Here is a 14,249-nt window from a genome sequence, read left to right as displayed (position 1 = left end):
AAATTTTGAATGAGGATGATGCAATGATACCGTGAGGCGAAATTATTTTATTTACAGTTTACTCATACAGCATAAATATATATTATCAAATATTAATCTTAAAAATATAAAAAATAATTAATTAAATAAAAAAAAACTCAATTCAAATACTTAGCCTACTACGTATTAATTTTGGTTGTAAAAGGCCCTCCAAGTTAGCTTCACTTGAAAAATGAAAACCATTTTTCCCCAAAGATATTAGAGAATCTGGAACCATATTTCAGACTGAAATAGACTCGACATTTCTTTTCATCGAAATTGAATAAAACTCAAACACAAATAAACTTGCAAAAATTTCAGACTCAGTAAAAGGAATTCCAAAATCCCACAAAGATAGAAGCAATTAATACGTCTGAAAGTAGCCTACTAAACTCAACGGTAACGACGAAGGGAAAGGGTGTTGTTTCTCTTCCAGGTAGCCCTTCGAGACGGCCGATTCTTGTGGTGCAAGTGACCCTTTCCATGCAGACCCCTGTTTTTCTTACCTGCAGATGTGAGTCCTCGAAGTTCCCTGTGCTTGTGAACGGGATTGCAGATCCAGTTAATTCTCGGGTCGTTGCGGATCGCATTGTGTGCAACATCAACAAGGATAACCTCAAAGTACTTATAAGTAGAATCCTACAAAGATCAGATCATGCACAAAGCAATGAGGGCAATGGAATCATCCAGTAAATGGAGAAACCAGAACATTTAGCAACTATTACAAACCTCGTTGATCCAGTATGAGTTAACAACTCTGAGACCTCCTAATTTTCGACCAGCTCGCTCCTCTGCAACAGACCGCTTGCTGCGCTGGAACTTCAATTGGGTAACACCCTGGTTTGTGGGCTTACCATAGACAATACCTTTGGGAACAGGCCTCTTTCGACCACCCCTTCTAACTCGAACACGATAAACTACATAACCCTGTAAAAATACACATCTACTTTATTTGGGAAAATTTAAGTCAAATTATGTACAGAGAGCCTTACTATTCCCTTATACCATTTAGCTCAAAGCATTCATATCTAACACCCATGTCCGACACTAGACAAGCGCTTAGGGATACCATACTCTAAACATCTTCCAAATACATGAATAAGCTTAGACAAACTAAAATACCCAAACCTTACACCCAAAATTAAGTATTAAGATATAGCATATGGCATTTGCAAACAGTTAATTGTTTAATTTAAAGAACATACATTGATTAAATTTTGAGAGAAAGCCCTAAGCAAATCAAGATCCAGAGCTATGTTGTTTAGAATGAAACGGAATTCGACAGTACCTGCTTAGCCTTGTAACCCAAGCGCCGAGCCTTATCAGGACGAGTAGGGTGGTTGACCCTAACAATGGCTGGATGCTGACGGTATTCCCAGCACCTCACCCTCTGTAAAAACCTCATCACATCCGATTGCTTCTTCCTCCATAGCTCCGACACGTACTTGTAAGCCCCTACATTCAATCATCCCACATAAATCACCAGAACAATTAAAATAATTAAGGCCTTTTTTTTGCCGTAGAGAAATCACTATACACTTCAATGGTCCTGATTTTAAGCCATAAAAGCCCATATATTTTATGAATCTGCAAAATACTTTCTTTAAAAATCTGAGAAAAAAAAACCTATTAAAACGAGCTCAAACAAAGATAATAACCAAAGAAAAAATGAAAAATCTCACATGATCTTTAACTTATTTGAAACACGTTAAGAATAAAACGGGGATCAACCCCTTAGTAGAAATGTGACAAAAAAAATTAAGAGAAACATAGAAGAAAATGATTCATAGAAAAGGAAAGAAACAATATGTAACTATAAACAGTGAACAGAGAAATAAATTGAGCTTGGAAGAGTACCCATTAGCGAGCTGCGGAAAGGTTGGCTAGGGTTTTCTCAAATAACAGAAGATGGATGGCGAGCGCTAGCGGGGTAAATGACATTTTATAAATGACAAGCCTGATTGTGTCGCGGCCCGCTATTACACCCATGGGCGGCAACGGATGCCAGCCCAAACAGGCAATCCAAGTATCTTTAACCTCCATTGAGCAGCAGCATCCTTCAGCCCAGGCCCAATAATATAATTTATTTATATACAATTAGAAACTACCCTAAAAACATTTTTTAAAAAGTAATAAATATTATTATAATCAATTTATAATACCATAATATTTTTTATTAAATTAATACCGCAAGTTAACTAAACACAACTTAATTAAGAAAGATACTTTTATCTTTTTATCTTTTTTATATAAAACCTTTAAATAAAACAATTATAAAATTGCATTTTATACACAATGTCCAAAAATTTAACTTAAAATTGATGAAAATTTGTGCACAAAACCTTTATCACTTCACCATTAATTCATCTAAATGTATACCTTTTTTATAATCATGTTTTAACATAAAATTTTACTTTTCACCTACATAATAAATACGACATAATATATGTAAAAATATATTTATGAAAATTTAAATTAAATTCAAGCAAGGCTTTGATTGAAATTGTTTTGTTAAAATTTTGATGTCGAGTTCAAATCCCATCATAGCATTATTTTATTAAAAATATAAAAGATAAAAATATCATCATATTTATTACTTTATATATTTAAGAATATTTTAATAATTTCTCAATTGGGTTAATGTTTGATTGACTCTTTGAGTCAAGATATTAACTCAATCAAAACTTAATATATGTATAAATATGAATGACATAATCTTATATTATTTTAATAATAAGCTAAATTAAACCGATTTAAAGTATCTAAACTCAAAACAATTAAAACCTATGATAATCTGAAAATGAAAAAGTCCATCTATTAATGGAATGTTAAGGACCAAGTCTGCCAAAAAAAAATTTGTTAAATTTCCATAGTTGTAGAGTATAACTAATTAAGAAATTGAGGATAGAAATAGATTGAAAAGTGTATAAAAATTCAGTCTTTTTCAAAAAAATTTAGTGCAAGATTTTGGACATACACATGGTACCCAATAGCAATGGCCCTTGACCTGTGGGAGACAAGGGATGTGGCAAACACAAATATAGGTATATAAGCAACGGAAGAATTGGCAGTACATGAAATTCCCACTCAAACCAAAACAGTTTAGTTACCCAAAATTTATTTTCTTTCAATATCTTATCCTGAAGTTTTACATCAAACACTGTGATCTATTTAATCTAAATTTTAGGAGAACTCTTTTTCTAAAAAAGAAAAAAGAATGAAAAAATATCATACATCGGTCAATATTAATGAGGATACGATTACTACATATGCCAGAAAAAAGATAATGACTATCTGAAGAAAAAACTTAGGATTTCCCCTCATGTTTGTAGATGTAACCGCCCTGCAAACCAGAATCCTTATGATTCAGCAAATGTTTTTTTTTTCTTTTCTTTTTTTTACGGTGGAATTTATGCTGTGATCAGATATTACCTAGCAAATCGCTGTGAAAGTCGATGAAAAGGCAAACTCTGGATGAATACAATGCCAGGTCCTGTTAGAACGGCTGTCACCAAATTCTCACTCTGCAGTTTCACAACCAAAGAACATAAAAGAATTACAAGGCCATGTATAGGCAATAAGAAGTCATCGGCCTCAAGTGAAGAATAAGAAGCAGTGTAACCGAGACAGTGCAAATAAGGTTGTCAACCAAGTTATTCAGAGAGCTTAACCATCGTTACATCTCTGAGTGTATAAAAAACCAACTGCAAGCGACTTACTCCAAAGACTGCTCGTCGAATAGGACCATTGTACTTGATTTGGACATTGATTGAAGCAGTAAGGGCCACAATGCACGACATATCAACTGCTAATACCTCACCCACCTCAAGATTTTTCTGCACAACTAGCAAAAGAAAGAAACCCTAACCCCCACAGAATTCCAGAGATCAATTTACCTAGCAAAATCAAATCAATTGCAATATTTTTTTGAAACTAGCAAAGGGATATGTTTTAAATGATTGGTTAAGCAGTGAGAAGTATTTTTGTTTTCCTTTTTAACTTTCCTAGGAGGGAAGGGGAGAACAAAGAGATCATAAAACAGGCATTTTAATTTGCGTAGAATAAATTATAGCATGTTACTCTGCTTGACACATGTTATAAAACCAAATGACAAGAAAACAATTTTCTTTTTTTGTGGTATCCCTTGAACTCAAGTAATTCTAACAAAAGATTAAAGGATGTACTAGAAAATATACCAGATCCGCCAGCAATGATAAATGCAAGCCCCTGGCCAGATAACTTCTGCCTCAGACACCCCTGTTATGCAACAGAAATATATATCAGAAAAATATATTTGAATGCAGCTTCAGTATGCATCCAAGAGAATAACTGAGATGTTAAAATTTATTGGTATGTCACCTCTACACCATTTACAACATTCCGTGGTCACTGATCAACTGTATTGTTGACCTTCACATCATTGATGGAGCAAAGAAATGCATCTAGCTAAAAAATAAGTTTACAAAACGGCATCAAGATTCAAGCTAATGGAATGAAAAACAAGCTAATTATGCATCAAAATTGAATTTCCATGCAGTTATCGGAATTCTCTCCTTCAAAAGATGAGTAGAAAGAAAGGAGACTAATGCTTAGGGGAAAGAAAAAGAGAATGACTGACGAATAAGTTAGGAACCTGACGTAAAAGCTGTCCACCAAACATTGCTAAATCAATCTGTTAAAATAACATGAAGCAGGGACAAAAAAAAAGCTTAAGCCCATCGTAAAATAACAATTCCAACAATTCCAACATATAATAATAAGTATATGTAAAATTTGGTAAGTTTGAAACACAAACCGGAAGAATCCTTGCAAGAGAAGGTGCAGCAATTCCAACAAATCCATCATTTGGACCAGGGTTTCGAAGAGCAATACTAGTTATGCTCTTGCCAAAAAGCCATTGCCACATGCCTACTTCATGTTCAGGAACATAAGTGTTTTCCATTTCAATAGACCCAGACATGAAGCACATGGACCCTGCATTTTGTTACCTTCCATATGAATTTTGCATGAACTGACGTCTACATGTAACAAACAACAACTAACAGAATGTAGCAAGAGTATCATCTTATTGACTAAGCTGTCCGCCTTTAGCAGACAATCCAATTCATAGAAGTATCATGATTGTGTCTATAAAGAAGAATAGTATGATAGAGATAAATGGTTTAAATTGTTAGTAAAATATCTTCTTGGTTTTATTGAACTTCTGACACCTCTGCCCACTATACTTGTACTACAATACATTCTTGGCAATATAAAATTGTCATAACATTGTAGAACACAGATCTGAACTCCAAGCAACCAATAGCACAGTTATAAACCATCTTGAAAGACTCACCCCATTTAAACTTCAATGAACGCCTATCACAGTAATTTTAAGACCCTGCTTCCTATAAAGCATAAAACTAGAGCAGCAGTAACAAAACCAAGGACTACAACAGAGAGCAAAGCAACCACCTACCAGGTTTCGCAATAACCTCTTCTTGAGGCTTCAACATTATCTTGTAAAAGAAAGAACCAATACCAAGATTGAAATAAGTAAAGGTTTCAAAACCTAGACATGGGGTCTCATAGGCATAAATTCAATGAAATATTCTAGATAAAAGCTTGGAACATGGAAGTACCTGAAGTATTTGAGCCTCACCACCCAATATTTGAAATGGGATCACAGCATCTTGTTGACTCTACACAACTTTATACCAAAAAGAGACTATTATGGATATATATATATATATATATATAAGATCCATTTACACACACATGCTGAGGCATTTAGACTACACAAGATTAACATTCTAATTTCCACTAAAGCTAACAAAATATTTGTTGTTCACCGAATTCAGCACTTATACTAGCTACTCTCACAGTTTGATCACTGAAGTCTTAGGAATAAACAACGTGATATAAAAAAAATTTACAAACGGGTCAACTTCAATAGTGAAATCAATGTCAAGTCTATTTAAGGGAACCCCAATCGTTATTTCTCAACGATGCGAGTTAAACATAACAGATCAAATGGCATAACATAACCTAAATTCCATTGAACTGCAAGCCAGTTGCAAAGAAACAAGGTTGAGTCTCTTCAATTTTACCTCAAATTTATCATGAAACAAACAGAAAACCAATACAAGAGTAAAAAGAGTTTTCGAAAAAAAGGAAATATTACCTGTTAAACGTAGGGTTGAAAAGGAGTAGAAAGAAAAGGGGCAGTCATTGAATGATCTCGAATATGAAATCAAATCCTTGAAGTTTTCGAGGTTTTAATCTGAAATCTAATTCAGAAGCGGAAAATGAAATTAAAAAACAAAATTAGATTATTTGAAAATTCACCGTTCCACTTCTGTTCTTTATCGAAGCGGGCGATGGACGAGCTGACATTAAATAGGTGGAGTTTCAAATTACTGAGTTAGGACTCCTTTTAATTCTAGATGTGGTCAAAGTTGAATCTTTTGCTGACAAGGCGATATCTTATTGGTTGCAATCGAAAGTCTCGTCGTGTTTGAGTTTTGTCAAGGAGAAGGCGACGTCGTTTGAGAATATCAACCGTCTTTTCTAGGGATAATGCCAAAAAACCCCCTGTACTTTAACGAAAATTTTACTGTGGTACCTCTAGTTTCAAAATGTCCATATGGTACCTGAACTTAATTTCCATTTACCAATCTAGTACATACTGACAAAATTGCTACGTGGACCAATCATATACTGTCATGTGGCATTATTTTGCAGGAAAAGTCAACTAAACTTAATTTTTTAATGTGATACATCTACTTTCAGAATGTCTGCAATTAGACATAACCTCTCCCAACCCTTAAATAAGTGAATAAAGGCACTTCGATGCACTCAAACTCACGTCCTCCTATATTAGAAACAACATCAATGCCAACCAAGTTAAAATTCAGTCAACATATATTAACAGCTAATCCTACTAACAATAGTTGGGTTCACGAGGAGAATTCGAATTCGAATATCAGGGATAACATTATGGGAAAAGATAATCACAGAAGACATGAAAATTAACTTTATTCAAAAAATATATTAAGAACATCAATACAATACAGTATGTATGGGTTAAAAAATATTATATGCACTTAAACGTACTCAAATCTACATCATTTAGATTGTTACAATAAAAACAATATTAACTAATTAGAATTATTTATGAGTCAGGTCTAATTGTGAATTAATTCCAAAAAAAATTCTAGCCAAAAGCCAATCTATCTAAACCCACAAATAATTTGTTTACTATTTAAAAAATAATTTAAATTAATCATTAAAATATCTTTATTTTTAAAACAGTAAAATCGGCTTGGCCGGATCGACTCAAAGTTAAAAATATAACCCAAATGTATAGAGCCAAGTCAACAATAATGTTATATATGTTGTTTTAAGCGAATAAATTTTCATCAACTCTTTAGGGAAAAAAGTGCAGTAGGGCTCTCTAATACTCTCTTTCATTTTGTAACGTCAAGGAGGCCCTCCTCCCCTCTCTTCATCGACCTTTTTTTTTACTTTTTTTTCTCCCCCTCTCTATCCTTTCTCGTTTCCTTGCCTTTTTCCTCTCTCTCTCTTTCTCTCTCTCTCTTTTTTTCACATCACGGTGATTTTTACACCCTGATGTCTAAATATTAACGTATAAGTGGGAATTTTCTCATTTGCTTCTTCTTATTAAACAACGATGACTTGATTTACGTGAACTATACTCTTTTTTTAATTATTTTTTAGGTCTTTAGATTTTGTCTTGTTCTATCTCTAAAATTTGTATCGAATTTAATGTAATAATTTTTACAATTTATCTTATATTGTTTATACAATTGTCCAAGATTTAATCCTCCATTGTAATCCTTTTTATTAAATGATTATTTATTAAAAGAAAAGGCATGGCATAAACATCACATTTTATTATCCTATATTAACATTGCTTAATATTATAATTTTATTAGCAAAAATAAGAACTAACCATTTACTTAAAAGAAATATGATTAGATTTCACACGATGAGAGAGTTACAAAATTAAGGAAAAATATTGACACATTAAAAATATATTAAAGTCTATCAAGTATAAATTATTAATGTAGTATAATTTACACAAATTCCCTAAAATTTACACATTAATAATACATTTTAAACACGATTATAATAGGATAAAATATATTAATACAAATTGTTTTTTAATATTAATTGTCCATTATTAATTAGGCAACAAAATATTTTTAAACCGTCGCTTAAACTCTTTTTGTTGTAGCTATAAGCTGGGAGACGATCTCTTTGGCCTAGAAATACTCCCTAAGGCGCGACTCTGAATATCCAAAGCCATTTTCAACAATATCATCATCGGTTGCAGTGACCGGCCATGGAAATGAGACCCAGAACTCATCAATCCGATGGTTCATGTGCATCAACAGATCCGGAAGGTCTATAAATGCATCATCATTGATTAAAGGTGAGCTTGATGACGATGAGTCTCGATGAGGAATCAATTGATCAGCACCATCGTCATCATGTTTATGGCTGCTTTTCGTGAAGCTCATGGCGGCTGCTTTAGCGGCGGCAGCTTGGATATCCTTCGGCGACGAACTACGTGGACGGGGAAGCTCGTGAGCTGAGTCGGGGAAATTGAGATAAGCCGATTCACCTTTAATCGTCAGCGCTGCTACATCGTGTGCTCGAGCTGCCATCTCAGCTGTTTCGAATGTGCCGAGCCAAATTCTTGATTTCTTCTTAGGTTCCCTTATTTCAGATACCCATTTGCCCCATTGGCGCATCCTTACTCCCCTGTATGTTTGATGTTTCCCTTCAAATATTTCATCGTTTTTAACCTTTCCCTTCCTTTCGTTTCCAGTTTCCGGTTTCCGGGTTCTCTCGGACTTAAATATTTCCGCCGCCGACTCGTTTTCTGGAGGAGATGAAGAGGATTGAGTCTCCGACGCTGCAATCAGTGGCACTTCCGTAGTGGACATTGTTTTGGAGCAGTATATTGGGCATTGCTTGATGGAGAAGAAGCTCACTTAGCTTCTTATAATTTAAGAAACTAGGAAATTTATATTAGTTATTATAATATTTTTGTGAAATATTTTTGGAAATTTTGTTTTACGTCTTAAATTAAATTATTAAAAGGGTAAATTCAAAAAATAGTCACTTTTGTTTATCTCAGATTATATTTTTAGTCACTTATGCTATCGTTTTATTACGAAGTGGTCACTCTAGTGTTAAGCTCCATTACCTCCTTAATGGCAGTCCTACGTGGCAGGTCAAATGGGTTTTAAATGCCAACTTGGATGTCCTACGTGGCAATTCAAATTAAATTTATTTAATTAAAAACTTATTTTCATCTCAGCAACTGGACATCCAAGTTGGCATTTAAAACCCATTTAAACTGGCACCTAAGATTGCTGCTAGGAAGGTAACGGAGTTTAACGGTAGAGTGATCACTTTGTAACAGAACGATAACATAAGTAACTAAAACATAACATTTCAAACATAAGTGATTAAAATGTAATTTAAGACAAATAAAAGTGACTGCTTTTATAATTTAACCCTATTAAAATTTAAAAGTTCATATTTCACCGTAAATAAATGTGATGAATTTTCTTAAATTATTTGAGGTTATAACTATAATTCATCGATTTATATTATTTGTAATTTATGTTCATAAATTAATTTAAAGGAATCCACACTAGCTTTTACCCCTCGTATTTAAACCCTTAAATAATATAAATTGATATATCTATAATTTATCTCTGGGGCGTAGCTAGGGAAGCTAGTAGGGGCTCAGCCCCTAAATCAGAAAAGTTTTCAGTTAAACCCTTTAAAATTTTAAATTAATAAAGGTAAAATTATACTTAGTCCTTTAAAAATTTAAAAGATATGGGCTATTAAAATGATGAAATTGTATTTTACTATCATAAAATTACAATTTAATTTCGGCCATGCTAAAAGAATTTTCTAACTTAGCCCTTTGATTAATCTTTTGACCCCTCATCTTTATTTATTTTTCTTCCTTTCACCCATACTTTATATTTGTAATTAATTGCCCTTATAAACTACTAAAGAAAAAAGTATTTTTGGGTATGACGTTGAGTTATTTTAGAAGTTTGGTTGATGAATTATTTGTGGACCAACAGTATGCATATTCTTTTTACATATCTATTTACAAATTCAAACCATGCATTTTCATATGAAAGCTGACATCGTCGATCTATTTCCTCAATCAGTTTACATGTCTGTTTCAATTTATTTTCATGAATTATTTTATAAAGAAAATTATTTGTCCCTTTTAACCACAATTACGCTTTTTTTTCCCGTTCACACTTTTTTGATTGTACTAATATGAAGAAAATCAAATGTTTAGAAGATCGTAGGGTTAATATACTATTTAGAATCGGAGTTTGACTCTAATATTTAATTTGGTATTTACGGATTTTTGTCCTACTTGAGTTTACCTTTAATATTTACATTTTTTAACTTGATACTTAAGTGTTTTTTGTCTCAATTAAATACTTATATTATTTTTATGCGTCAAAATATTCATTGGATCACATAATATTATTTGGTTTGAATACCAAATTTAATATTGAAACCAAACTCAAGTACCAATCTAAAATAATAAAAAATTCAAATACTAAATTAAACATCGAAAATAAACATAAATATCAAACCAGATATTAACCCTAATATATATTGAGTATGTTTTTATATACAAGTTTCGATTTTGTTAAGGAAATATTTTTCCCTGAAAGCCTCTTGACATGATGGTATAATAGAGTTAAAAAAGGGCTATCCATCAATGGAATCTGTGTTTAGTGAGAATTGAGTAAATTTATTGTCATTTATCCAAATAATTGCATGAATGAATTGTTTTCTTTTTGGGATTTTCTTCTCTTGGATATTTGTAAATATCGCTCGTATACGTTTTATTTTAGGTGAAAACACCTTTATGGTCCCTTTCATTTTTTAATATAAAAATATTACATATAGGCAACTCAACCTTTTTAACATCTTTGTATTATAGTATTATGTATTACTATATATTTAAATTTTATATAATATAAGTTACATAATATGTAAAAATAACATTATAAATTTAGAAAACAATTTGTGTAAAAATAACATAATATGTAAGGCCAACTTCAAGCATTGAATGCTTGAGCTTAAACCTATTCATATTTTAAATGGGCTTGATTTTTTTTTTCAGTGCATTTTTTGGATCTAATATTTTTGTCAAAATTTTTTCATTTTTTGGATAAGCTGTCCAGCTTGGGAGGGTAACTCGATTGTTGAACATCTCTAATTGTATTAAATATCTTCAATTTATCAGACAGATTTTAAAATAGTCTCTAAACTTCAATATATTTTAATTGAGTTATTAGGTCCTTTTGTCAACTTAGTGGTCAATTTAAACATTAAATGTTGGTATGAATATGGTGAGGTGCAATTTAAATATGCTTATAGATTATAATTTAAATTAGTCCTTAAGCTTTAAGATATTCTAATTAGATCATTGAGTCCTTTCGTTAGCTTAGTCATCAAATCGGATATTAAATGTTAGTTTGAACTGGCATGAAGCATATTTAAGACACACCAATTAATTTGTAAATATACATGTACTTACCACATGAGAGAATGTAGATTCAAACCTTAAAAATAACATTATTGGAAGAAATAATTATAAACACTAAATTTGTACTGTAAAATAATTATGAATAATAATAACAAAATCATTCATTTTATATAGATTTTAATAGATAGTATAGTTTTTGTCATGTAAAAAAAAATCAAAACATAATCACTCTTATACAATTTTCCTTAATTGTTTTAAAAACTGGTTAGTGGCAAAAAAGAAAATCATCGCACATTAGGTACAATATTCCAAAAATATATAAATTTATATTAATATTAAAAATAATTGCATTAGAAAAATTAAATGTTTAAGTACTTGCATTTTGATATTAAAAATTAATGACCACTTGAAAAAGGGACCAATAAAACTTTTTGGGCACTGCGCTTAACTCAATGTCTAATATTTTGTTGAGTGAATTATAAAATGAAAGTAAAATTTTAACAGCAAGACGATTCGCATGTCTCAAATCTAGAACATACCTGAATTGGTGAATATTCTGACCATTAAGTCAATACATATGATTTTCAATCTAATTCAATACATAGGGTTCTCAATCTAATTTTTATAGTATATATTTTATATTTACTTTTAACTTCTTTTAAGTGATAGACTACAAACAATTGGAATTTTAGTATTTCTTTTCCTATAGAATGAATTAATTTTATTTTAAAATAAAATAAATCTCAAAATAATACATAAATTTTGATTCAATGTGTGATGCAATATGTAAATTTTCATTTATATAATAATACTCATAAAAATCTAATTTTCATTCACTTTTATTTATAAACATCTGATTTTGATTTTGTTGTGCTTTTGTAAAATCAATTATTTCTTTGTTACATGAATAAAATTGTTTGTGTATATAATTAGTAAACTTAATATAGATGCCACTTACTCCATACAATTAGTAGACTTGAAATGGTATCATAACAATAATAATATTAATGATTTGTAAAAATAAAATAAAATAAAATAAAAATTGTATATATCAGATTAAAAAACAAATCAACATTTATGAAAAATTTATTAATTGAATTATCCTATTCGTGCGAGAGAAGTAAACCATGATTATCTGAACTGGATCAGATTAGTTGATCGGACCAAGAATCGATTTGGAGAAAAGTCTTAGACCGATTGAATTGTGAATCGGTACAGGCATAGTGAATCAATTTAATTTTTTTATGAATTTTTAATGATTTATTTAATTGAACCGGTCGGATTGACAACTCTGTGATGACCGTTTCGACTATTGGTTCACTGGTCCAACCAAATCGATTGAATAAATAATTAAAATTTCATAAAATATCAAATACAATAAAAAATTGGTTTAACTACCAGGTTCGACCGATTCTTACCAATTCCCAAATTAACTGATCTAATGACTTTTTCTAAACCGATGCCCTGATCAAATTTCGATCCAATTGATCAACCAATTGATCCAATTCAAACAACATTACCTTGAAGTAAACCAGTTCATGTGCCAAAAGTTTTTTACATCCTTTATTCAAATCCATTTGCCGTCGAAAACCCTTAACATTATTTAAAATATCAAAAACTACTTTTTACTAATACTTACAATAATAAATAAATAAAAATACTATTAAATAATTATTCAAATAGAATTAAATCACTCCAAAATTATAAAAAATTTGCCTAGTCTACACAAACCATGCAGAGCCAGAAATTTTATTTGGGAAAATGGAATTAAATTGTATATTAATTTTAGGGACCAAAGTATAATTTTACTATTACTAATTTAAATTTTTATAAATTATAGAAAAATTCAATAAAAAATTTTCTATTTTAAAGTGAACAGATTTCTGCCAACTCTCTTAGCTCCGCCACTGCACAAACCCCAAGATAGTAATCAAGAGTTGGTATCATCTTGAATATACAATACAATCTAAGCTAGACTAAGATTTAGGTGCAAGGATCCAATTGTCGAAACGCATAATAAAAGTAAACAATGCAAAGGATCCGAAATAATAAATTTGACTGACCTATGATGAAATTAATAGTTGATGGAAAATATAACTAACACATTAATTCATTAAGCTGTTTTAAGCTTTCGTCCAACATATTTTCTCAGTGCTCGTCTTTCCTCAACCTGTCAACATCATGCTTGTCTTTCATGTCTGTTTTGACACAATTATTGTGTTGTCTAAAAATTTAAAATACATTTACACAGTTATGATACGAAAAAGGCATACAAATACGAAGAGAATATAAAAATCATCGGATTTGTTTCAAAGTGTAAATGATATGCCTATGTTAGTAAATTAGATTTGAATTAAAAATAACTTAAATTTGGTTTAATCGTTTTGAATTATTGAATGAGCGATATTTTTTTTAAGAATAATTTGAGTTTAAATCATCATTGTATAAAAACGGAATCTTTTATTATTGAATATACTGATATTTTTAATGCATAAATCAATTTTAAGACGTTTTGAAGAATCTTAATTCTAAAACTTTGAGTATTAATGAATACATGCAATAGGCATAGCTGTGGGAAGTTTTGTATTACCTGGAACGGAGGCTAAAATGAAATTTTAAAATTTTTGCGGGAGGTAAAATTATGTTTAAGAAAAGCTTAAATGAAATGCTTGATAAA

General features: G+C 31.0%; 2 protein-coding genes and 1 pseudogene across 2 annotated transcripts; all 3 read right to left on the bottom strand.

Annotated features, from left to right (window-relative positions):
* Positions 1-257: 257 nt before the first annotated feature.
* On the bottom strand, positions 258-1,971 carry LOC105801961 (60S ribosomal protein L15-1). The gene is made up of 4 exons (XM_012633329.2): positions 1,876-1,971; positions 1,307-1,473; positions 748-945; positions 258-657 (listed from the first exon to the last, which is right to left on the bottom strand). The coding sequence occupies exons 1-4, from the start codon at positions 1,877-1,879 to the stop codon at positions 412-414; spliced, it is 615 nt and encodes a 204-aa protein (XP_012488783.1). The 5' UTR covers positions 1,880-1,971; the 3' UTR covers positions 258-411.
* A 1,137-nt stretch (positions 1,972-3,108) lies between these two features.
* LOC105801962 (uncharacterized) lies at positions 3,109-5,787 on the bottom strand (annotated as a pseudogene).
* A 2,289-nt stretch (positions 5,788-8,076) lies between these two features.
* Positions 8,077-9,104, bottom strand: LOC105801963 (ethylene-responsive transcription factor ERF038). Its single transcript, XM_012633330.2, has one exon. It carries the CDS (start codon positions 8,970-8,972, stop codon positions 8,286-8,288), a length of 687 nt encoding a protein of 228 aa, XP_012488784.1. The 5' UTR covers positions 8,973-9,104; the 3' UTR covers positions 8,077-8,285.
* Positions 9,105-14,249: the final 5,145 nt, after the last annotated feature.

Source organism: Gossypium raimondii, chromosome 11 (genome assembly GCF_025698545.1).
Source record: "Gossypium raimondii isolate GPD5lz chromosome 11, ASM2569854v1, whole genome shotgun sequence".
Classification (NCBI taxonomy): domain Eukaryota; kingdom Viridiplantae; phylum Streptophyta; class Magnoliopsida; order Malvales; family Malvaceae; genus Gossypium; species Gossypium raimondii.
The sequence above is the reverse complement of the archived record's forward strand: the minus strand, read 5'-3'. Positions and strand labels throughout refer to the sequence as shown.

What these genes read in the sequence shown, in the direction of transcription:
- LOC105801963 (XM_012633330.2), bottom strand. Translation starts at nt 8,972, where the DNA reads ATGTCCACTACGGAAGTGCCACTGATTGCAGCGTCGGAGACTCAATCC.
- LOC105801961 (XM_012633329.2), bottom strand. An exon ending in TGGGTTACAAGGCTAAGCAG is followed by an intron (nt 946 to 1,306) that starts GTACTGTCGAAT and finishes GTATTTTTACAG; the next exon opens with GGTTATGTAGTTTATCGTGT. An exon ending in ACTCATACTGGATCAACGAG is followed by an intron (nt 658 to 747) that starts GTTTGTAATAGT and finishes TGATCTTTGTAG; the next exon opens with GATTCTACTTATAAGTACTT.